This window comes from Taudactylus pleione, unplaced genomic scaffold, assembly GCF_031769625.1.
Source record: "Taudactylus pleione unplaced genomic scaffold, aTauple2 ptg000380l, whole genome shotgun sequence".
NCBI lineage: Eukaryota > Metazoa > Chordata > Amphibia > Anura > Myobatrachidae > Taudactylus > Taudactylus pleione.
Genome location: NW_028284781.1, coordinates 290,491 through 314,647, shown reverse-complemented (window position 1 = coordinate 314,647; position 24,157 = coordinate 290,491). Strand labels below are relative to the sequence as shown.

General features: G+C 42.9%; 1 protein-coding gene across 2 annotated transcripts in view; it reads right to left on the bottom strand.

Annotated features, from left to right (window-relative positions):
- Positions 1-24,157, bottom strand: part of DNAJB6 (DnaJ heat shock protein family (Hsp40) member B6) — an 87,304-nt gene that overhangs the window by 36,244 nt on the left and 26,903 nt on the right. The window contains exons 2-8 of one of the 2 annotated variants that reach the window (XM_088445424.1): positions 13,420-13,510; positions 12,518-12,627; positions 9,649-9,714; positions 9,330-9,440; positions 8,182-8,316; positions 7,907-8,051; positions 5,838-5,908 (exon numbers count right to left, since the gene is read on the bottom strand). In XM_088445424.1, the coding sequence (XP_088301550.1) occupies positions 5,838-5,908; positions 7,907-8,051; positions 8,182-8,316; positions 9,330-9,440; positions 9,649-9,714; positions 12,518-12,627; positions 13,420-13,484 (703 nt within the window). In that variant the 5' untranslated portion in view covers positions 13,485-13,510. Of the gene's footprint in view, positions 1-5,837; positions 5,909-7,906; positions 8,052-8,181; positions 8,320-9,329; positions 9,441-9,648; positions 9,715-12,517; positions 12,628-13,419; positions 13,511-24,157 lie in introns of both variants that reach the window. The other variant, XM_088445423.1, reaches the window with a different exon arrangement.

The window sequence follows — 24,157 nt, the reverse complement described above, 5'->3', positions numbered from 1 at the left end:
TCCTCTTTTGCCGTGTAAAAGAAATCCCAAAGGTAATTCAAAGTGCTTCAACAACTTGGTTTTGCATTGATGTGATGGGATTACCTGACCAGAGAACCTTAGTGTGCATGCCTACTGCCAGGAAACACCTCCTGGGTTTGTGAAAACCTCATCACTTTATACATTTCTTTTATTGAAAAGGATGGTACTAAAGTACTGTTTAAGCTGGGTACACACTATGCGAACCACACACTATCGTTCCAATCCTCATCAGAACAATATATTTGTGTGACGGATCGCATAGTGTGTACCCAGCTTTAAGGGTCTATTTACTAAGCAGTGTTAGGAGACAGAGTAAAATGTGATAAGAATATGATAAGGTACCACCCAATCAGCTCCCAACTGTCATTTTTCAAACACAGCCTGTGAGATGACAGTTGGGAGCAGATTGGCTGGCACCTTATCACTTGTCACTCTGTCTCCTAACACTGCTTAGTAAATAGACCCCTAAGCCTCTTAAGTTATCCATGAAAGAGGTGGATGTTAGGACAGTCTGCATCATGTGAAAGAAGCTTTATTACATTTCTCAAAGTACATCTGGAAAAACGGACGTCTAGTAAAAGTGCAACCTGGAGGCTAAAAATGGTGTCATGAAAATATATAGGATGAACATCAAACTGCCTATGTGGAGTGGAAATGCACGTAAACCTCCACACAGCAAGCAATTAACTCTCATTTCAATAACAGTTTCTGCAATGACCACAAAACCATACTTGCCAACTCTCCCTGATTGCTACTATTTCAGGGAGTTTCCCTGACATAGTAGCAATCTCCCCGTCTCCCTGAAGAGTCTAGCAATCTCCCCGATTGCACCTTACCACCATTATGTAGCCGTTCTATATAAACAACAGAGATTCAATTGGAATCACTAGTATAATTTCCCTGCATTGGTTATAAGGCACAATGATCCCTATGGTTACATGCATTTTCTGAAAAGTATCAGTGTGTTTTCAGCAACAAATTGATCTTACTAAATGCTTTGGGGCTCATTTACAGTTGGCTGTAAATCAATTTTATGACACGCCTCTCAGATGTAGCAGTACACGTCCATTTTAACGCTGCGCTCATAGGAGTCGCTTTCACAATCTCCCTGAAATGTTTTTTCAAAAGTAGGCAAGTATGCACAAAACAATCCGCAATGGTGCGCACTCTGTACTGTACAACAAGAAATCCCCTTCTCAACCTGACCAACTAGTCCCTACTGGCTTTACTCACTTCTGCTTCACTCCCCCACCCCACACACACACACACACACCTTCCTATAGAACGCCATGTGCCTTGCCTCAAAGGAACCCCAACAGACTCTGAACTGTGTGAATGGTTTGCTATTTAAACATTAAAAAGGTGTTTACTCGCACCCGTAGCTCTAAATACTCCTTTGCTATACTAGGGTTTTATAAACCAAGGTGAAACCAAGTCCCAGATATTTAACATTCATAAAACCAGTGGCAACTACATAAAAACAGTCGGAGTGAAGGTGGGATCATGGTGTACAGTCACTGGTGCCCTGTGGCAAAATTAGAATTAATTGAATTAACATTTCCCTTCCACAAACAAGTGGGCCAGTTCCCGGTCAGTAACTGCTTGTGTGACGGATGAGGAAAATATCCAGAGTTGCCCAACACTTGACTTCTCTAGTGCAGTTTCTTCCACTGTATACGGAGTATTACAATGGACAAGAATACCACATATTACAGTTCCTAGCATTATTTGGGGGAGCGGGGTGTCACTGTACAAGCTGTCAAAAGCAAAATATTTGCTCATGTGACCTTCACGCAATAGTTTCTAAGACCACAGGTAGCCACGGACGTCCTGTATACAAAATGACAGAAGCTGAATGGTTGTCATTTTAGCTCTCTCCTAGAATTGATAAATATTCCCCTTACACTGAGAGCAAGCCATAATGATACAGGAAAAATAGTAACTTTTTCGCCAGGTTTTCATGATAAACAAACAAAAAATTAAGAAAAAAAAAAAAAAAACACTGTCCGATTAGGACATATAGAGGGTACAAAATATCAAAAAGGCAGATGCATTTACTTAATTGTATAGTAGCACAGCATGGTCTTGGTGGAAAGTGGGTAATCTTGGAAAGTTCAAGAAAAAAAAAAAAAAACACCACACCCCAAGTCATAAAATTAGGTTAAAGATTTTAACAAACGCAAATAGATTACAAGCAAACAACTCTGGTATTTAAAACAAATGCATAGAAGTGCTAATGAAAATAACAAAGGTTGCTCTCTTCTCTACTTTCTAACCTGATATTTGAGTTTCTTATTAAATGAAAACTCTATAATATGCACTGGAAACTTTACAGCCACAGGACCAGCGCAGTCCCTGAGAGCGTCATGCTGGCTCCTTTATGCAGCAATTGGGAAGTGTTCAATAGTCGCAGCAAACCACATGGCTTACAAAGCTGCACAGAAGACAAGCGTCAGCACTGAAGCGCTCTTTGGAGCAACTGATACAAGTCTTATATTAACTAAACTGTTGACCTTAATGAGGCATCTGACAGTATGGACACTAAACTGGTTCAATCAGGTGTGATTCAGCCCAGCCCACTCCTTTGTGGGAGTCTTGGTTTCAAAATAAGCAATCTGCCCAAATTGTGTGTGATCTAATTTACACTGTTGTCCAAAATTGGAAAACCTTTATATAACATCTATTTCCAGAGTACAGAGTCCAAGAGGGGAATTCAATTAATTGGCATTTCCCCCGCACAATAAAATGCAGAGCCTACATCTTAACACAGATTCTCTTTCTTGCAGCACATGGGGCTGCGAGGAATGATCCACCATCTGGGGCGTAGCGTGCGGGGTTCCCACAGCTAATTTGATTGGACAGGTCGTTGAATTAACTACAGGGTAAACCATGCACTTAATTGAATCCCCCCCAAGTGTATTTGTTGCTTGTTACCATTTGCTAAAGGATATATAAACATTTAATACAGTGATACTCTTACCCAGACAGGAATAAGAATGGTTAGATTTGTTACATTCAAGTTTAATCTAAGTGTTAAAAATTAAGAAGTATGGAGAGTTAGGTAATTCAGGGGTCTATTTACTAAGCAGTGTTAGGAGACAGAGTGAAAAGTGATAAGGTGCCAGCCAATCAGCTCCTAACTGTCCTCTCACAGGCTGTGTTTGAAAAATGAAAGTTAGGAGCTGATTGCCTGGCACCTTATCACTTTACACGCTGTCGCCTAACACTGCTTAATAAATAGACCCCTCAAAGTCTTTACCACACTGTGCACATAGAACGTCACACTCTTCTTAGTGGTGTTAGTATAAAGCAGAGAGTCATTATGTAAAGAAGCAAGCCAGTGTCTTAAAGCAGCAGTCCCAGGTAGGTGTTATTTTTCCTTTAAATACAAATCGCTTTATAAGCATACATCTGATCGCCATTTTCCTTAGCGGTTCACTACAAATCAATATATCCTTAACAGAAACTTTCTAGAGGTGTCCAGCATGGCTGCCACTCTCTCACACTCTGTCATGTGAAGGCAGAAAGGTCTTCCAGTATACAGAGCTCAGTGAGCTATTGCAAAGTATCTCTGCTCACTACATCATGGGCCTTGTGTGGTTTCTATGGAAGTCACTCTGCAGAATTCCAAATTATGAAGAAACAAAAACTACCAATATACATTAAAACAAAAGGGTCACATTCCTTTTTCTTGGGATTACTGCTTATTTGTAAAAAAAAAAAAAAAAAAAAAAAGCTCCCCCCCAATATATTCATGGATTTGTTTCAACTTCTGTTCTAATTTTGAAACAGACTTTTTAATCTACTTTGCAAATTACTTGGCTTTAAAAAGGGGGTTTTAGCATTATAATTTACCAAAGTGACAGCAGGTTATACTGCTAAATAACAGCTAAAATACAATCAATAGAGGAAATGAAAAGGCTAAAACTTAGATCATTTCTGAGGTGATTGTGTCATGGATCGTTAAGCCTGTGTACATACAATCCATGAACTAGCCCAGTGTTCAAAGCTGCAAAACATTGAAATACTTGGTACATATTGGATGCATAATTAAAGTGGCTTATATTTAAACCAGTTGAGTGACTAGACAGATTTTAACGTGCACCCGTAAGCTTTATGCAAGGGAGAAAGTCAAACTGGGGAGATATTGTTTCTCAGTGATGCCACCAGTTCAGCTACTGAATCCATGGGCTCCAGATGCACTTTAAAATAAGGCATTTGACCGAATCCTTTCTGGGAAATTACTCAAGAGAATGTAAAGACAGAACATCTTAATTTCAATGTGTGAAGAAACCAGAGAAACTTTGATAAACTGTGGGCATTCACTGGTAACTTTTCACATTTCAAAGCACACTGTATATCCCCCCCTTGAAACAGGAAAATGGAGAGTAGGTGGAAGTGTTGCTTGATTGCAATTTTCTAAACAGTTTGTCGAGGCTCCACTAAGGAAAATTGCTCGCTTGGTTAGATATTAACAATATACTGGGAGCGCGGCGATTTCTTTCTCCAGCTACTAAAGGGTCAATGGTTTCTGTAATCTACAAATGCAAGTTTATCATGGACTCTTCAATACTAATTATAGAACTACTGATGAGTGCCAAGAAACCGTTATAATGTGAGTGTGCAGCGTGCAGTAAAGTGATCCAACCAGTTGTGAAATAGAAGCAATCTTGATTGCACAGTAGTCATGACTTTGCACTATAAGTTTTGTGTCTGACACTTCACCGATGGCAAGACTTGTACCAATGTGGGTTTTCCTTCAGTCATGAAGACTAAACAAGAATGTCTAAATTATTCATTTTTACTGGTAAAATCCAGAGAAAAACCTTTAGGATTATAGTGCATCAAGATTGCTTCATTTTGTGGCCCATGTGGCACTAATACATTCATATATAGGAAGCAATAAGCAGATTACAAACAGTGCAGGTGGGAATTGTGTTTCAATATCTATTTGCTCTTTTTATTTATTTTTATACTCAAGTGTGTTCACACGTTTGCATGACAAGCAAAGATTCGATTGTGAGAATTACCAAAATTACCCACTGGCAGGCACAGACACAGCAAGAATGCTACAAATACAATAAAAGAAAGAATGCACTACAAAACATCAGCATTTATTCATATCCAACTTTTAGCAAATGACAAAATAAAAAATAGTGTCTTCTTGCTTGGTGAAATTACACAATAGCTTCCAAAAATGTGCTAAACGGTCAGCACACATGCACGAATAGAGAACAAAACTGAATTAGAGAAACCAGAAACGCATTGTAGTTTAACATCATATATAGTTTAGGAGGATGGACATGTTTTGCTGGGAAAGTTGGATAGCAGGGCAGACAGCTAACACTTTGTTCACATTTTAAACAAATTGGAGTAAAACGCGTCATGCGGTTAGTGAACCTTCGGTTCAACCACTAAATGAAATATTACGGCTCACTCCTCATTTTACCCTTCCACTGCTGGAGAGGCCTTCAACGCACTGTGCTACAGTGATGCCACGAGCAATTCGAAGGTAAACTTTTAAAAGTGCATACAGAATACGTACGATATTACGACGCAAATAATAAAACAAAAGTATATGGTCCTATGAACGTGGTCCCAAAAATTGAACTGAGAGTCTATGACATACCAGAAACTCTCCACGAGCTTCGTTTAATTATGCCTTAGATTAAGTACAGATATATTCTGAATAGTTCTTTAGAATTCTTCAAAAAATGTTCCTGATAATCCACAAATGCTGCTTGTTTAGGTTAATATTTCTGAAACATGCGTGCGTTGAATTTACTTGCTATCCAAGCGTAGCATCTGCTCCTTACCATTTATTGTTAAGGACTTTAACTGTCCATCTTCTTCTATTTCAACTCGTTCTTGTCCATTCTCAACAATCCTGCAAGGACAAAGCAAAAGGTCAGAAGAGCAAAATGATTAGCAGAAACACACACAAAAAAAAAAATTATATTTGTGAAGCAAATATAGCCAGTAAGCCTGAAAGAACCATTTATGCTGTGTAGGATAGTTCTAATTGCTCATTTTGTTTACTCATTTGCAATTTAAACATTGCTATATGGATTCCTGTTGTGAAAAGTGTTTAAATTGGTAACAATGGAAGACGGCGTCTGAGAAAAACACCAAATGGGCAAGTCTGTTGTACAAAAGTCTTCGAGATCAGACCCTGCTCTAACAGGACCTGTGCCAACAACAAATATTAAAGTAGGGGTTTATTTTACTAAAATATATTACAGTCAATTGGGTCTACTGTACACACCTCAGCCCCATGCTTCTTGAATGATTCCGACTAGCACAGTGCAACATCGTCTTAAAATAATAGTGCCAGAAGTTGGGTTCATTTTCTGAACGTAATACTTGGGTCACCTGTATTTCCCCAGTGCTAGGTTTTCCTGCCTCATTGTTTGCCAAAGTCCTAAGTGACTGGCCTGCTGTGTCCTTCAATAGCACTGCATGTAAAACATGCTCTCACCTCACAGCTGTGTCTCCAGTTTCAGATATTTTTAATAATGAAACGTATTTAGCTTTGGATCTGGCAAAATAAGTCAAAATCAAAATTCTACCCACTTGGGCCTTTTCAAGCTGCATCCATCATGTTTTAGGACCGGTGGGTCATTCAACATACCAATGAAGGGTCCCATGTCTTCTAAGGCCTAGTCTGCCTAGAAAACCTACAAAGGTTGTTTTCAGACAGCCTAAACCAAAATATAGCTCAGGTAGTACTTATTAAGTTACATAATGTTCCCATAGCAAAAGTATGTGTAAGGTGGGGTGGTCACACACAAGATGACCCACACATTTAATATAACATATAAATAATGGTGTTACTAAACCAAGACTTAAATCGCTTGTGGTGGACATGCGTTAGGAATGTTTATGGGAGATCAGTTGTAAAATACTTTCCAGCAACGCAAACAAAGCACATATGATAATATGAGAGAGAATTGGCGTGATCCAGAATGCCTTTCGATGCTACCTTAAAGGATGTTAGTGCAATGCACTCATTTAGGTGAGACGGCCCAGCTTCAGCTGAAATTTTTTTTCTATTTATACAAACAAATGCTTTTAAAAGTATGTTCTAGACCCGTGGTTCTCAAACTTGACCATTAGGACCCCACACAGTTCACGTTTTCCATGTCACTCAGCAGGCGCACAGGTGTATTCAATACTCACAGACACATTTTAAAAGATCCACAGGTGGAGCTAATCATTTCACTTGCGATTCTGTGAGGGCACCTGGAAAACAGGCACTGTTTGGGGTCCTGAGGACTGAGTTTGAGAACCTGTGTTCTAGACCAAAGATGAGAAACTTCTATGGAAACTTTATGGAAGAGTCATCTAAAATTAATCGATGAACATTCACCATGTGCCATATTAAATGTTACTAAATAGGAGCTGCCATGAGGGTCTCTAAAAGTAAGCAGCTGCTAGCATAAAAACAACCTAAAGACCTGTTCATGGCAGCTTCAAGCATACAACTTTTCACTTTATGGGCTCAATTCAATTTAACACAAATTGAATAGCGCCGGGAAGGAGCTCCCGGAGCTATTAAATTCAGCGTGCTATTAAGCCCGACTAAGGATTTATCGTACCCCTCCTGGAGTGCGAGCAGAAATCCGACAAAACTCCTGGAGCGTTGCCGTTTTCTGACGTTAGGGGCGCGGAAGCAGCATCGCGCTAGGAGAGTTTAGCCAGAGAATGCCCGTTCTCGCGACTAAACACCATGTTTAAAGGAACAAGCATTCTCCGACATAAGAGCGCGCTGAATTGAATAGCCCTGGAAGCTCTTTCCCGGCGCTATTCAATTCGCGTTGAATTGAATCGTTCCCTATGCCAGAAGATGTCAATTTCTTATATGAACATAAATCATAAATTGTACCTCTTCGTAGTAATTTTCCTGCCATTCATCATTTTGGTTGAGGTTGATACAGATTTGAAGTTGCCCATTCCTGAGCCACCAAACGAAGAAGAGGAGAAGGAAGTAAATCCACCATGTCCAAGGGAACCAAAGGATGATGTAAAACCTAAAAGAAAGTCATTCAGAATTAAAACATAAGTCTTCAGCTATAGGATACATAATACAGGCAGGCAACTGTACCCTGTATAGGTGCTGCTGAGACAAAGGTGGTGTCATGTATAATACATTCCCCCTACCTGGATCAAATGGAGAGAAGCTAGGACCAAAGCTAGGAAATCCCCCAAAGCCTGAAAGGAAAGCACCTCCTCCAGGCCTATTTCGGTTTCCTCTGTGGCCTCTCCTGTTGCCAAAGAAGTCATCAAAAGGATCTTCTGCTGTAAGACAAATGTATAGCTAGAAAAATGTAACCTGTAGATCTATACAGAGCATTAACAAACCTGTGTGTAATCAGGGAGAGCAGGTCATTTGACACAAAGATAATATAGCTGTAATACTAATACAAGTTTACATAAACTGCTTCAGAGATCACCAGGCTGCTGAAGAGAAACTAATGCTGGCCATACACTAGCACGATTTCGGGCCGATTTGCCCGATTTCCAACACGTCAAAAGATGAATCGTTTAGAAACCAGGTTTTTTTTTTTTTTTTTAAAGTAGGATACGATCCAATGCTCGCTCCCGCAGCTCCTAAAACATATCATATGATCAGATGTGCTCCGTTGTATTCGTATGCTGATCGTGCTGTGTTTTTCAACATGCGATGCATCGTGTGTCTGACCGCTGTCATTTCAGTGACATTTTGAAGAATGATCAGTTTTTCAGCAGGCAACGTAACGCAAGATCGTATGTACATCGTGTCTCCAAAGTGCGTTAGGGACTGCCAGGGAGTTCAAGGGGAATCGTAAGATTAATCTTATGCTGGTCGTACTAGTGTATGGCCAGCATTAGACAGATTCTAGTGACTGACCTGGTTGTGAAAGTGGCACTTAACAGTAAAACTACTCCAAACACAGTGTCAGCAATTTAGGACAAGCAAACACTAGACTTTTTCAGGTTAATCAGAACAGGATGCATTTAGTTTTAAACACTAAAGACAGGTACATACTATGCGATCAGTCTTATGATATATCTTTCCAACGCGAATCAGAACGATACAGCGTGCAGATTGTCCCAACACAATTGCGCTGAAATAGCCCCTAGATTTCAAGCGACAATTCGTTTTAAAGGCAATATCAACCTGGTTTTGCATCAAAACTAATTACAGTTTTAAATCTAGCGGTTATATTGCTATATCGCGTCAGGAAAGCAAATCGGAGCCTATTACATTTGGGCCTAAGTCAAGAACTTTGCAGCAAGTGGGAAGAGACAACAATGAAATACTTTACCAAATAAGTCAAATGAGAATGGATCTCTTCCTCCAAAGAAGTCCCTGAAGACATCCTCTGGACTTCTGAATGTAAAGTTATGTTCAAATGGATGGTCATAGTGACTTCCGCCTAGAGAAGGGAGGCAAAATCATTATTAGACAATACTAACGTTTACACTGCAATCATTTTTGAGCCAAAGTATAAACGACTCATAGGAAATTCAAATATTAAATTGTATTCAACGTGCAATTCAAAGCCACATCCAAAAAAACAATGTACTTGGTAACAGGCAATACCTAAAATAGGTAACTGAATCAGACAGTAAAGATAAACTTACCTCCACCACCTCCTCCACCTGTTAATCCCTCTTTTCCAAATTTATTATAGATATCTCTTTTCTTGACTGGAAAAAAAAGAAAATAAAGGCTTATTTAATCTACGTACCGGTTTATGCACTTTCACAGCTGAATTTCTGCCTGAAACTATTTAAATTCTCAGTTACATTTGTTATAGGGAACGTCCCCAAAACAAGCCTGATCCAACAAAAAGAGGGATCAATGACTGGAAACTAAATATAATCGTTGCTACCTGTAATTACAGAACATAATGTTCTAACTGGCTGTGAGAGGAGAGAGCATGCGTTACGCGGGCCCATACATCTAAGGCCCCAATTGCCTATTCTGCTGATGAAAGCAGCCGATCATAGACTATGGGCGCTCAGTCGGCGGATTGGGGAAAAGCAGCATGTTAAAAATCCCTGACTTGCCCATCTCAATAGTTCTTTTGGTCAGGATCAGGATTTCCAACAGTTGGAATTTCCCCAACTGCGGCAGAATAGGAAATTGGGAGCAATAATATTGCAGATTATTGGCCCCATTAGTCACAACACTGAATACTACAAAAGAGCAGAACTCTTCTAAACATTGTAATATCAATAGGATTTGTTATAGGCTGTTCAGAGAGCTTGCGCTCAAATATTATTAGAATAGCTATAGCACTGTGGGCAGTTTATACAAATGCACGACACCAAAAGAAAAGTTATGTTCTGTATTTGGTCCTACACAGCTGCACTACTTGAATACATACAATTAATTATCTAGTGAAACACTATGTTAATGTTTTATGGCAATGAAAGTTTCCGGAAAAGTCATAACAAAGAGTAGACTGAAGCTCAAACTACACGGTTCCTATATGGATTCCAACTTAAAGAAAAATAATGGCCCTGATTCAGAGCCGGACGCTCTGACCAGAGCGCTCGCTCTGAATCAGGGCCCACCTCCATAATTATGGAGCGTCCTCCTGGACGCTCGTATAGCTGTGGGTCACCACCCACAGCATATACGAGCGTGCAGGATGATGGTCGCGATGATCTTGACCATCGCGACCATCGCCACTGCGAGCCGAAGCCTGCGGTTGAGTTTCTCAACCGCAAGGCCCGGAGTGATTTTGGCTCTATCAGAGCCAAAATCACTCCCACTGACATCACTAGTGATGTCAGTGGGGCCGGCTTCTGACGGTAGGCGTTCCCTTTGAAACGCCCCCGTCTGGGAGGCACGCCCCTGGCACGCCCACCAAAGGGGGCGTGCTGTCAATCAACATCAACAGCACGCCCCCTTTGATCAGACACAACGAGCGAAGGAAAGTCCTTAGCTCGTCGCGTCTCGCGCATGCACACGACGGAGCTCCCTCCGTCGTGCGCATGCGCAGTGCACACCATCGACCCACTTGCGAGCGGACAGCCGCTCGCGAGTGGGTCTGAATCAGGCCCAATGCTTGATGTTCAGCTAGTATTTGCATAGGTTTCGCGTGTAAATGGTCACCTTCTAACAGGCCCAAGTGAACTGGTGTCTCAGACTAGAGACTAAAGAGTTAAATAGCCAATCTGGACATCTGTCTGCTGTCCAGCCCGATGCATTGAAACAGCTAAAGCAGTGGGTAATCCATAATAAGTAGACAAATAAGTACAAGTCTATTGCTTGGGTTGTGCAAATGCATTCCACTGGTGCTCTGATGTCACTATATAGAAGATGGCATTACAATATTGTGCAACCACTTTGGACAGGTTAATGCCCACTTCTCAAGCCCCAACAGTGTAGCACCAGGATAAACAAAACTAATACCCCTTTCAGACATACAACCCTGGAAATTTCCTGCTCAGACCCGGGAATTTCTCCTGTGCAAATTCCCGGGTATTTGGTCAAGACCCCCCTTTCACACTGCAGTGTCTACCCAGGAAATTCCCAGGTAGACCCTTTCAGACATAAGCCAGGTTTTTTAGTAGTAGTCCTCCCCCCTTGTAGTGCCCCCAGTAGTAGTAGTCCCCCCCTGGTAGTGCCCCAAGTAGTAGTATTCCCCCCCCCCCTTGTAGTGCCCCCAGTAGTAATCCACCCCCCTGGTAGTGCTCCCAGTAGTAATCCCCCCCCTGGTAGTGCCCTCATAGTAATCCCCCCCCCTGGTAGTGCCCCCATAGTAATCCCCCCCCCCTGGTAGTCCCCTCATAGTAATCCCCCCCCTGGTAGTGCCCCCATAGTAATCCCCCCCCCTGGTAGTGCCCCCATAGTAATCCCCCCCCCTGGTAGTGCCCCCAGTAGTCTCCTCCCCCACTGCGGGAGCCAGAAGATGGCTCCCGCAGTGGGAGCAGCAGCAGCAGATGAGTCTGACAGACTCTCAGCAGCTGCTGATTACAGCAAACACACAGCTGCCGGCTCCGGCGGCTGTGTGTTTGTGCTCTGTAGCGCTGACCGAACTCCGTCCGGTCAGCGCTACACACGCGGACATAGTCTGTGTCACAGTGACACAGACTGCCCGCGGCAGTCAATGTAAAAGCTGCTTGGTGCTGCCCGGGAGTAGTAAATTCCCGGGTAGCACCATTCAGAAAGAAGCAGGGTAATTTCCCGGGACTTAAGTCCTGGGAAAAACCCTGGTCGATTGCAGGGGCGGCTACCCGGGAACATGTTCCCGGGTAGGCACCTTTCAGACAGACTCGGGTACCCGGGAATTTGGCCGAGGCAGGCCAAATTCCCGGGATTCTCGAGATGTCTGAAAGGGGTATAAGTGGGAAAAATAGGAGCCACTCTAATCTAGCATAGGATCCTAACAAATTTAGGTTTTCATATGAAGTGCTGATGCCTGCAGACTATCAAACAGCTCAGGAGAACTCGCAGATGAGCCATTTTAAGAAGACACAACCACAAAAAGTTATTTACCATCTGATAAGACTTCATAAGCCTCAGCAACTTCTTTAAACCTCCTCTCTGCTTCTTCTTTGTTGTCAGGATTTTTATCAGGATGCCACTTCAGGGCTAATCTGCGGTATCTGCAACATAAAGGCTGCATTACAAAGGACTCGCACACATGAAACATTTATGAAAATCTATTCCACGATTTTACCAATCAGATTGTGGGCGTCATTTATCTATTATATAGGAAATAAAAGGAGTTTTTTGGTTTTGTTTTTACACTTACTGTAGAATAGTTTTTATGCATGTACCCCAAATAGTACTCACTAGGCAGATATTAAGAAATAATGTAAAACACTAGGGAATGGTTCTCTGCACAGAGAATGCAGGTAAAGGACAGAAATCATCATTAAGAAAAAAAAAAAAAATAGGTAGAATCTTGTAAAGCTTGCAGCATGCATACAAAATGCCAGCACGAGATATGACATGAATTAAGGGTATATGTTCAGGAAGCCGGCAGACGCAATGCCGTCCACCGGCTTCCAGACTACTTAATCCCGGCGAGGGTTAAATGACAGGCATCTAAAATCTAGACGCCGGTCATTTTAACGACGCCGGGAGACCGGCGCCCGGCATCCTGATCGAAGGGATGGCGGGCGGGGGGCCCTTTAGGCATGCCCATGCGGCCAGCGGTAAATCATACCGAATGCGAATTAAGCTATACCAGCTCTTTTCAAAATTAGCATTGCAATAAAAATAAAAAAATAGAAAAATTATATGTTAAATACTATTATTTAGCAATATCTTCTTTAAACAAGGTTTTACCAGGAGGCAGCCATTAACAATTCTACTGCACATCACACAACAAGGTGTAGCAGAGACATCCCGCAATGAAGAATCTCGCTCACACCATCCCAGGCAGCACTTACGCCTTTTTAATTTCTTCTGCTGAAGCATTTCTCTGGACTCCCAAGACCTCATAATATTCCACCATGATTTAGAAGGAATGAGCTTGTAGACCTGCAAGAAATGTCAACATTTAGTATGATGAAAACAATGGTGCTCAGAGGGGAAAGGGGTGTGACTTTCTGGATGTGAGAAGTGGAGTTAGCCCAGGGGTTACGCAGATAGGTCTACTAGGCTCATTTATAAGCTTCACTGCAAAGTGTCAAATAATGGGTGAAAGTGATCCGATGCAGCTGGCTGTAGACTAGGAAGCCCCACGGCGGTGCTGCAGAATGTAATTAGGTCATGCTGTCACCTGCTTAGCATGTGTGCACCACTCTATTACACTGAGGACACAACCACCAACCACAAGCAAAGCCCTGTGCCTGTCACATACAACAGAACTGCCTAAGGTTCTATCATGAGCTCACTCCGTGTTGGATAGTGTCAGTGATAAACAGTCATAGCTGCAAAAGCCAGAATTTCCAGGGACTGTCCCTGGCCAGGCTCCTATTCCTTATTGCCAATACTACGCTGTGCAGTTTATCACCTGTTACTTCCTGCTAAGTGTATTCAGTGCAAGTTTAATTATCTATTGCATTTACAGGAGGCATATAAGTTAAATATTTATTCAAATATTTTATATTTAAAATGCTAAACAATATTATAAGTACATGCTACAGAGGTGATTATGTTTACAGCAACGTTCCAAGGACTATGCACTGCGCGCCACATGTCGCTGCTTGGAAGTGGCATCTACAGTGTTCTGGGAAAGCGGTGGTGACTCTTTATATTATTTACGGCTGGGGAAACGGTCTAAGGGAACCGCTATATTCATCGAAACCTCATAATACTAAAAAGGCCCCCTATTACTCAATCCTTTCCCCACAAGCCCACTAAGGATCTATGCATGCTGAATTATAAAGTGTTTTGCATTTCATAGGTATTTCTCATAATTAGTGGTGTGGAGTTAGGGTCTAAGGCAGATTTCCTGTATAATGTACATCAAATTCTGCAAATGCCCAAAGCAGCCTTGCTGTGGTGTTATCTGGGTCCTTCCCAGAGGCATATGAATGAGAGTTTCATGGGGAAGAGCACAGAACTAACAGCCTGTCTGGAACAGGATCCTGAAGACCACTATAAACTGAAACGTTGAACGCAGTCTGCACTGTTCGAGTGGTTTATTTCTACAATAAAGTCACAGATTTAATTATTGTTTGGAGTGCGGGACCCACATATCGCTCTCTCAATAAATAATGTTTGGGCACTTTTATGAAGTTGCTGTTGACAAAAGGCAGTTCTAAAAGATGCAGATTGCTTTTCTGCCTAGGGGATTATTCAATTCAGCTCCCGGAGCTATTCAATTGACCGCGCTGTTAAATCAGACTACAGGATTTCCTCTCGCACATTCCTGATGTGTGAGCATAAATACACCTTAAGTGCTGGCCGCGATACTGTTTTCTGGCTTAGAGTGGCGCTAACAGCTCCGTGGCCAGAACTTTAGTCGGAGAATGCTGGTTAGCATGAGTAAACACCCAGCTTAAGGAGCGGTAACCGGTATTCTCCGACTTAAGTAGTTTAAGTCAGACTTAAGAGCGCAGTCACTTGAATAGTTCGGGTAACTACTTGCCAGCGTTATTCACGTTACGCTGAATTGAATCGCCCCCTATATGTCCCCAATTCTAGTTTATCATATCACATGACCTCATCCCCTCTCTTTATGATGCAAATCTGGAATAAGATATCTGTGGCTGCATCTTTTGCAGAAGAGGGGAGATTTTATAGATCCCCATTGTACTAAAGAGAAAAAAAAACCCTACACAACAAAAAAAAAAAAAGAAGAAAGCTGCCCGTCTGCGCAAATATTGGGCACTTATGGTAGTGCAGATATCATAAGTTTACCCTTGCACAAGGGAAAAACTTGTGATGTCGGCACTCGATATGTGCACAGCCGGGCACCCCATGACTTGCAGAGATTATTAATTAAAATGAATCTCAGATTGGGGGTTATTGCTTATGCTGTGCAGCTCTGATATATATGGTCCATTTATAGCTATAGTCAATTCATTCCAATTGAATTTCTACATGTAGCACATAATCAATGACAGATGGGATGAATGGATGATTAGAAATAATACAGCACAAAACTGGTTAAACCCCCTAGATGGTAATTATGTAAGATAAAGACATAGAAATCAATGGACGTTTTACAGTCTAATTACATGCTTTCAATGGAACACACAACATCCAAAACGCCTCACGGTAATCAAATACGAACACAGAATAGAAGCAAAAAAAAAAATAGGTCACACTTATACAGACTTCAACATCATCTAGCAGATGGGCAATAAAATATGTGGAGGAAACAAGGAATTACATAGCTGAAGTTTTCCCATTTTGTGAAATCTTAAAAAAGAAAGTCAGTCAAGATAGAGAGACCCATTCAGTACATTAGCAGCACTTTCACAAGCTACAAGTGTGCGGAAAGCTGAAGGTCATGCTATGGAGATTCCAACAGCTACAACGCTCCCACACATGCTATTTTTATAGCTCTCATTGCATCAGTTTAAAGATACACGGAACTGCTGCTCCAGTTTGCATAGAGATTTTCATTTCCATCAGGAGAGGACACAGGAGCCAGACTCAGTGAAACAAAAAGATCAGTGTACAATACAAACAAGTACAGTTTGGAGAGGTCCCAGCAAACAACTAACCAGGACAGCGCCAGTGTTATCCCCAGGATCAATTTCACAGGCGCTCCACCCAGCTTTTTTACATGCTACCCGGTCCTGATCCAAGGATCTGTCAGACAAAATCAGTCTCACTGTGCTCAAGTTACTGTGACAAACACAGATCCCTCCCCCGTCTTTAAGAGGCAGACGTGGTTTAGGTGGCGGAAACATTGCAGAGAAATTAGGTGGAGAGTGCAGACGTGCTGCACTGTCGCTCAGCGTGCTGCACTGTTGCACAGCGTGTATTGCTCGACACATTTATCCAGTATCCAGCCAGCAAGTGGGCAATAAGTCAGCACATTGCATTGTATACATGTTACCTTGCTACTGCAATGCACCTATTGTCACAATCAGCTCAGCTGAAGTAGGATGCAGGATGTTATGTCTAAAGGGGTCTATCCATTACACGACTTTTTGAACGATCCAACCAAAACCAGGAGATTTTGGTCGCATTGTTCACAAAGTCGTGTAATGGATAGCCGGCAAGGACCAGTGATGCACGGGCATGCTGGGTCATTGCTGACCCAGACTATCTGGCGAACATGCCGGTCAACTTGAAGACGCTCATCAGATTCCACATGTTAGCATATATGGAGGTCGGTCTCCTGCACTGAATGAATGACGTTCAGTGAACGCTGTTCAGTGCGGGCACCGCACGCAACGAACTGTAAGGACTGAACACTACACGTTCAGTTCTTCAGGTTGAGTAATGGATAGGCCTCTTAAAGTAGTGCTAACATTTAACAGAGTTTGGACTGTGGCCAGTATTTACAACAAAATGTAGCTCAATTATATACTAGCAAAGTGAGTAGGTAGTATACAATGCAAAGGCAACTTACATACTAGGTTTAGTAGTCATTCAAATCATTTACAGCTGCACTGCCACATATAGATTATTCCTAATTTTTTTTGGCTGGGGATGCAAGAGAAACAAAAGAAGTTATAAGAAAAAGATTTGCAGTTCACAGGGCTCCGAATGGGTTGGGTACAATATCCTAGCTGTGACCATACCGGAGGTCACAATACTGGCAGAGGAAACCTGGGAGGTGAAAATGCAGGTGAATTTTAGTGAGTATTCTAGCCCTAACCCACCCCGTCCCCCAGCCTAACCCGAACCATCATCTTCGGCAGCCGAAACGTCTCCTTCGCCTGTCTAACTTTAACCCTCCCCCTAGTGCCTTACCATAAAACTCACTGTCGGGATTTGTCTGTATTGTGACCGTTGGGCTAGTCACTGTCGGGATTCGTCTGTATTGTGACCGTTTGGAGAGTCACTGTCGGGATCCTGACTACTTCCCCTCCGTTAGATGAAGAGGTACCTTAGTAAAAATATTTTATGTATATGGCAGGGGACTGCAGTTTATTGCCCTGTACCTTATACGTTTGGATAGCAATAACATCCTTACGCAATGCATGAGCAGGACAGTTACAGTAAAAGGCACAAGTAGTAGTAGTTCCCTAATACGATATCATGAAGTATTAGGTACACAGTAAAATGTGTTCAGTCAATTTAGACAGAAATCAATGTACAGAAATAGTTTTCTTGTTCTCGTTTCTTTATACTGGAACACAAAAAAACTAATACAATATAGAGACAGAACATTCATAGAGGCGATTCAATTCCGCACGATGTTTCGGGAATATTTTCACATGCACTCCACAGAGTATGGGAAAAGGTGAGGAAAATCTTCTCCTTAAAGAAAATAATGAAGGGGACACAGTGCAGAACCTCTGGTACACTTCTGATAATGAATAATCAGGAAGTCGGAGGCATTTAAATAGCACAATATTGGCAATACTGAAATAACAGTTTTCAGTTAAACTTAGCTAAAATGCTCAATAATGGAATAAATTATGTGGGGCAGGAATGTGGGGGTGTTGCATGTATGGGAAAGTGCTTTGAACTTGCAGGTGCAAGTTAAAAAGTTTTTCCCAACATTTTGCAAACATGTCTTATAACACAGAAAAAGGGACTTTAAAAAAAAAAAAATAATGTATGTAACCCGAAATACTGTACAGACTTTACTTTGCTGAAAAACACATTTATCCACCATTACTAAAAAATATAAAAATCAATCTTTTAAGAACATACAATACTTTGCTTTAGGCCACTAACACCTGATGTGTTATTTGGTACTTTTAGGGGGATGTTAACACTTTTTATCTACTTCTCCCTGCTCGCACATTGTAGAAATAACAGGTGTAATTCCCAGGTATAGGCATTAACAATGGAATTGTGAGAGGTGCAGGAGCACGCTTTATGAAAATTGCAGTATTTAAGTTACTAATTAGCACCCCCAATCTCCTGCTGAATTTAATTGACCCCCAATAGTTTACAGAATTTATACAACAACAAAAACATGACAAACTGTAAAATTAGCTTGTTGTTGGACGATACAGCAATGTTTCTGTAATACTACAGAAGAATTCACAGAAGCTCCCTAAACAGTTTCCAAAAATGGTTAAACTGGAACAAAGAAAAATGTATCTATTAACCGAACATACTGTCAAAATACCCCAATATAATTATTAACACAAGTGTTATTTAACAGTTTGGAAGCTCATAGAGAGCACTGATCTCAGAGCAGTTATCCTGTACCTGTTCCGTCATTAGCTCTGAGGAGATGGCCACTACGCTACACTACACTGGAGTCTCTCAACCGAAAGCAGTGATTTCTATGTGGTTATCACAGTCAGAGGAAAATTCAATTGTTTTTTGGGCACCCGTTACTAATGAGCGCCCAACGGAGCTATTCAATTGTTGCTTGAATCGGGCGCGAGTGCCATGGCCCGGTGCATTTGGGCAGGATAGGTAATGGGCACCTTCAGCACTCGCGTCCACGTAACAATTAAATAGTTCCATCGGAGGCCATTACTTTTGGATGTGCAAAAATCTATTTAACTGCCCCCGAAATACAGAAGACAAAAAAACAAAAAAAATAGGATTTTGGTACTTACCAGTAAATCCTTTTCTCTGATTCCACAGGGGACACTGGAGGTGCTTACGCTGGGGTATAGAGGCGTGGATAGCTGGAGCTGGCACTTTAAATAATTTAGAAGTGTGAAGCTCCTCCCCCTCTAATCCCCACCAGCCCTCAGTTTAGAAAATGAAGACCGAAAGGAGATGGAGAACAACCGGAGTGAAAGGAAGAGGATATCACACAACAACAAAACCATCCAACATATAGAACAAACTGAACAGGCAGGCGAAGAGCGCTGAGGTGGGCGTCCACAGTGTCCCCTGTGGAATCAGAGAAAAGGATTTACCGGTAAGTACCAAAATCCTATTTTCGCTTTCATCCACTAGGGGACACTTTAGGTGCTTACGCTGGGGACGTCCCAAAGTTTTCCCCACGGGCGGGAGCGCTATGAAGAACCTGCAGTACAAGGCAGCAAAACATGATGCTGAAGCCGCAAATGTATCAATTCTATAAAACTTCACAAAAGTGAGCACCGAAGACCAAGTGGGCGCACGGCACAATAGTAAAGTAGACACACCCCTACGTGCCGCCCACGACGTACCCACAGAACTTGTGGAATGAGCCGACACGGACATAGGAGGCTGACCATCATTGCTGACATGAGCTTGACAGATTGTCAGATAAGCCAACATGCCAACCCTGTTTGGACGCTGGCCAACCCTTCCGAACAGCCTTATAAAAGGACAAAAAAAAAAAAAAAAAACTCACTCACGTAAGGATACCGTCCAAGCAACATAGAGGTGGAGAGCTATAACCACATCCAGGGTAGAAGAAATACCGGAGTCCCCTACCAAAGAAGGTACCACAATAGGCTGATTTATGTAGATAACAGACACAACCATAGGAAGGAAAGTAGCTTGCGTCTTGAGCCCCACCCTATCATCATGAAACACAAGTCTTATAAAACAGAGTCCCCAATTCAAACCCCTACGAGCCAAAGCCAATGCCCGGAGGAGGACAGTCTTCCAAGACAAATACTTAATATTAACCTCTTGGGAGGTTCATGGAAGACTGAAGAAACAAAAGTACCAAGTATAAGACTTAAGGAGCCATAGGTGGTACAAAAGGGTGGCTGCACCCGCAACACCCCTTGAAGAAAATCTGCGTCACAGGTAGGAGGGCCAACCTGCGTTGAAATAAAATAGAAAGAGCAGAAATCTGCACTTTTAATGATCCTAGGCGAAGACTAGAATCTAATCCCGTTCGGAGAGAAGTAAAAACGAGATAACGAAACACCCTTGACGGAAGGCCCCGACTGTAACACCATATGATAGAAGAGCGCCAGATGCAATGATAATGTGCATCTGAAACCAGTTTCCTGGAGCGAAGCATGGTGGGAATAACCAAGTCTGGGATGCCCTTCCATCTAAGATATCGGATTCAAGAATCACCCCATTCCACGCAGTTGTGCTAAGTTGGGGTGAACTAAAGGACCCTGCTGCAGAAGGTCCGGATGAAGAGGAAGTAACCCGGATCGACTGCCAAGAAGGACCGAAGAACCAACTCCTCCAAGGCCAGTTTGGTGCCACGAGAATGACTAAGGCCGACTAGTGTTTTATTCGATTTAGTAGACAAGGAATTAGTAGTATCGGAGAAAACAGGTAAACCATGTCGTCAGTCCATGGAACTGTTAGGGCGTCGACAGCCTCTGCCTGCGGATCCAGAGTTCTTGACACGTATCCTGGTCACTTATGTTTAATCGAGATGCCATGAGGTCCACCTGAGGACGACCCCAGTGCGTGAAACACGTGTGGGTGAAGCTTCCATTCCCCGGGATGGATATCCTGGTGACTTAGGTAATCTGCTTCCCAGTTGTCCACTCCCAGGATGAATGCTGCCGACAGGATTACTGACTGACTCTCGGCCCACTAGAAAATATGAGATACTTCTCACATGGCCACACGACTTCGAGTGCCGGCCCGGCGGTTAATGTAAGCGACAGCCGTCGCGTTGTCTGACAGAACTCGTACCAGACGAGACCTTAGAAACTGCGCTGCTTCTAGCCGAGCATGGGAAACTGCTCCGAGTTCCAACACATTTATGGGCCACCGTCTTTTCTGTAGGGACCACCGATGAGAGTAATAGTCGAGGACCATAGCTCACCATCCTCGGAGGCTGGCGTCTGTCGTATCCACCAGAGGAGTGCCACCCTGGTTGCCGGGGCCAAATGGATCAGTTGATTTAGATGCAGGTGAGACCCTGATCCCTGTGTTAGCAGGGCCAGCTGGAACACTCGGGAGTGGAATCGTCCGAATTGTAGTGCCTTGAAAGCAGCTACCATCTTCCCCAACAGACGAAGACCAAGAAGCAAGGACACCCTCCTTGGTCTGAGGGCTAGCTGAAAGAGCAGCCGGATGCCAAGTCTTCCAAAAGGAAAAACCTCTGTAATGCTGTATCTAGGATCATACCCAGAACTGGAGTCTTTGGGACGGACTCGGATTAAGTTTCTTGAAATTGATTATGTCAGTGAGGCATGGTCCAAGAGAAGTGGTCCGATGGAGCCTTGATTAACTGATCGACATGACAGACATAATTTTAGTGAAAACACGGGGAGCCGAGGATAACCCGAACGGCAACGCTCGAAACTGATCGTGAGTTTGCAAAATCGCAAAATGCAGTAAAGCCTGATGCGGTTCCCAATTTGGGACATGGTGATGCACATCCTTTATATACAGAGAAATGAGGAACTCTGCCGGTTGGAAGCTTGCAATGACAGACTGAAGTGACTCCATAGTGAAACGATACAGCTTCAGATACTGTTTGAAGACTTTAGGTTTAACAGGGGCCTTGTCCGTGGACACCGGCAGACTCGTAGAGAAGAACAGATGTGGAGTGGAAACCTCGAAATCTATTCGGAACCGCACGGAAAGTAGCTTGCGAATCCACAGATCTAAAGAGGTCTGGTTCCAAGCTTGTTGAAAAGTCTGTAAGCAAGGTCCCATCGCAGGAGATCCCAGGTGGGATGGGAGACAGTCAGCCACCTGTTGGTCGACTCGTCTTTGATCCGGTCGACGTGTAACTGTATGTGGGCGACCTCTACCTCTGCCACCCCTAATGTGCGATGGGGTACCTCTGGCCCTTTAACGAAAGGGATGCATGAAAGGAATGAAATAAGGGACCAGTGTAAGTCCTCCTGGGTGACGGAGCATTCTAAGGAAGGAAAGAAGACTTACCCCCAGTGGCTTGGGATATCCATTTTTTCAGTTCTGGACTAAAAAGCTTATCACCTGTGAACCATAGACCCTCAACAGCCCGTTTGGAGTCTGCATCCGCCTGCCAAGAGAGCAAGCAGAGAACTCTGCGGGCAGAAACAGCAGAAGCGGACATACGAGCACTGATCTGACTGATATCATGTAAACTGCTGACTCACGGAGAGTTCTTATACATAAAATGAGTGGTCCACAAGCGCAAAGTTCCTCTAACACTTCCGGTCCTGATAATCCTCTTGTCTGGAATTCCTCACCGTCTCAGAAAGAGAAAAGAGAGGATGAAATAATCTATTATGTTCACATATCCTTCTAGAATATTCAATTTATGGAGGTGTTCTTCCCTTTGAAAACTCACCTCACACCAATGAGATGAGTGCCTATAAAGGTTTCTTTTATATCCCTTCCGGTCTGATCAGCATAGGTATTAGCCACATACATCAAGACCCCTCTTATATAAAAGCTTACCTGGGAACAGGTATCGATGTTAACATAAGGGTATCTCATCTCATTGGTGTGAGGTGAGTTTTCAAAGGGAAGAACACCTCCATAAATTGAATATTCTAGAAGGATATGTGAACATAATAGATTATTTCATCCTCTCTTTTCTCTTTCCGAGACGGTGAGGAATTCCAGACAAGAGGATTATCAGGACCGGAAGTGTTAGAGGAACTTTGCGCTTGTGGACCACTCATTTTATGTATATGTACTTTAAAGGATTGGTGACCTAGAGTGTGGACTGAGCAGCAGTTCAGGGGCGCTGGTGGCTACAACGTATCTTGTCTATCACGGAGAGTTCTGCTAGTAATCGTAACTCTGCTCTGGAAGTATCCAAGCCCATAATCAACTGGTCCACCCAGCAATTACAGCATTGTTAACCCAGGCGCTAACAAGCGTAGGCCTAAATTGGGCTGCTGCTGTAAATGGATCGCGGTGTTTATTCCAACCTGCGAGCAGAAGAGTTGGAGAGCCACAGTAGTATTATATGGTCAAACAGCCACACACACACACACAACTATGTCAAAATGCTGCAAACCTTTACTGACTGATGCAGGAAGTGCTGCGACTTGTCCAGCAATCAGCCTATAGGCAGCCACAAGACTATAACCAATCACATCGCTGGTTACGTGAGTGGCCCGGCAAAGGAATCCTTGTTTCCTTAAAAAAAAACAAAAAACAAATGCATCTACTGGAGGAGGTGTTTTCCACTGTTCCATCATGGATAATGGAAATGGATAGCCAGAAGGGAAACAATGTGGATTTGGAACCGCTTATCCAGTTGTTTCCAGGCCACAGAGAGCTTGTCTAGAAGCGGTTGTGTGAGCTGCAGGAACTACTTTAGATTAAGGATCTGCCTGACAGCTAGAATTTTAAGGCTCCACCCCGAGTGACAGATTCTAAATCCGACGGCGCGGAGCTGCGAGGGGTTCCTCCTACGACTGGAGGACAGTCGGCAGAGGACGCTCACTGCTGGCTTATGATAGGCAGTGGAGGACAATGTAGAAGCGGTACACAATCTGTACCGGTCCAGATATTTGGTTAACCCTCCTATTAGCCGTCAATTCTGACGTTACAGCCGTCATAACTCCTGCCATGTCAGCGGCCCATGGAGGAGTAGGCGATACAGTAATAGCCACAGAGGTTTTTAATGGTATATATAGTGGGAGGAAACCGGAGCACCCGGAAGAAACCCACGCAAGCACAGTGAGAACATACAAACTCCACACCCAAGGGCCGTAGTGGGACCCACGATCTCAGCGCTGTGAGGCAGCAATGCTAACCATTACACCATCTGTGCTGCCC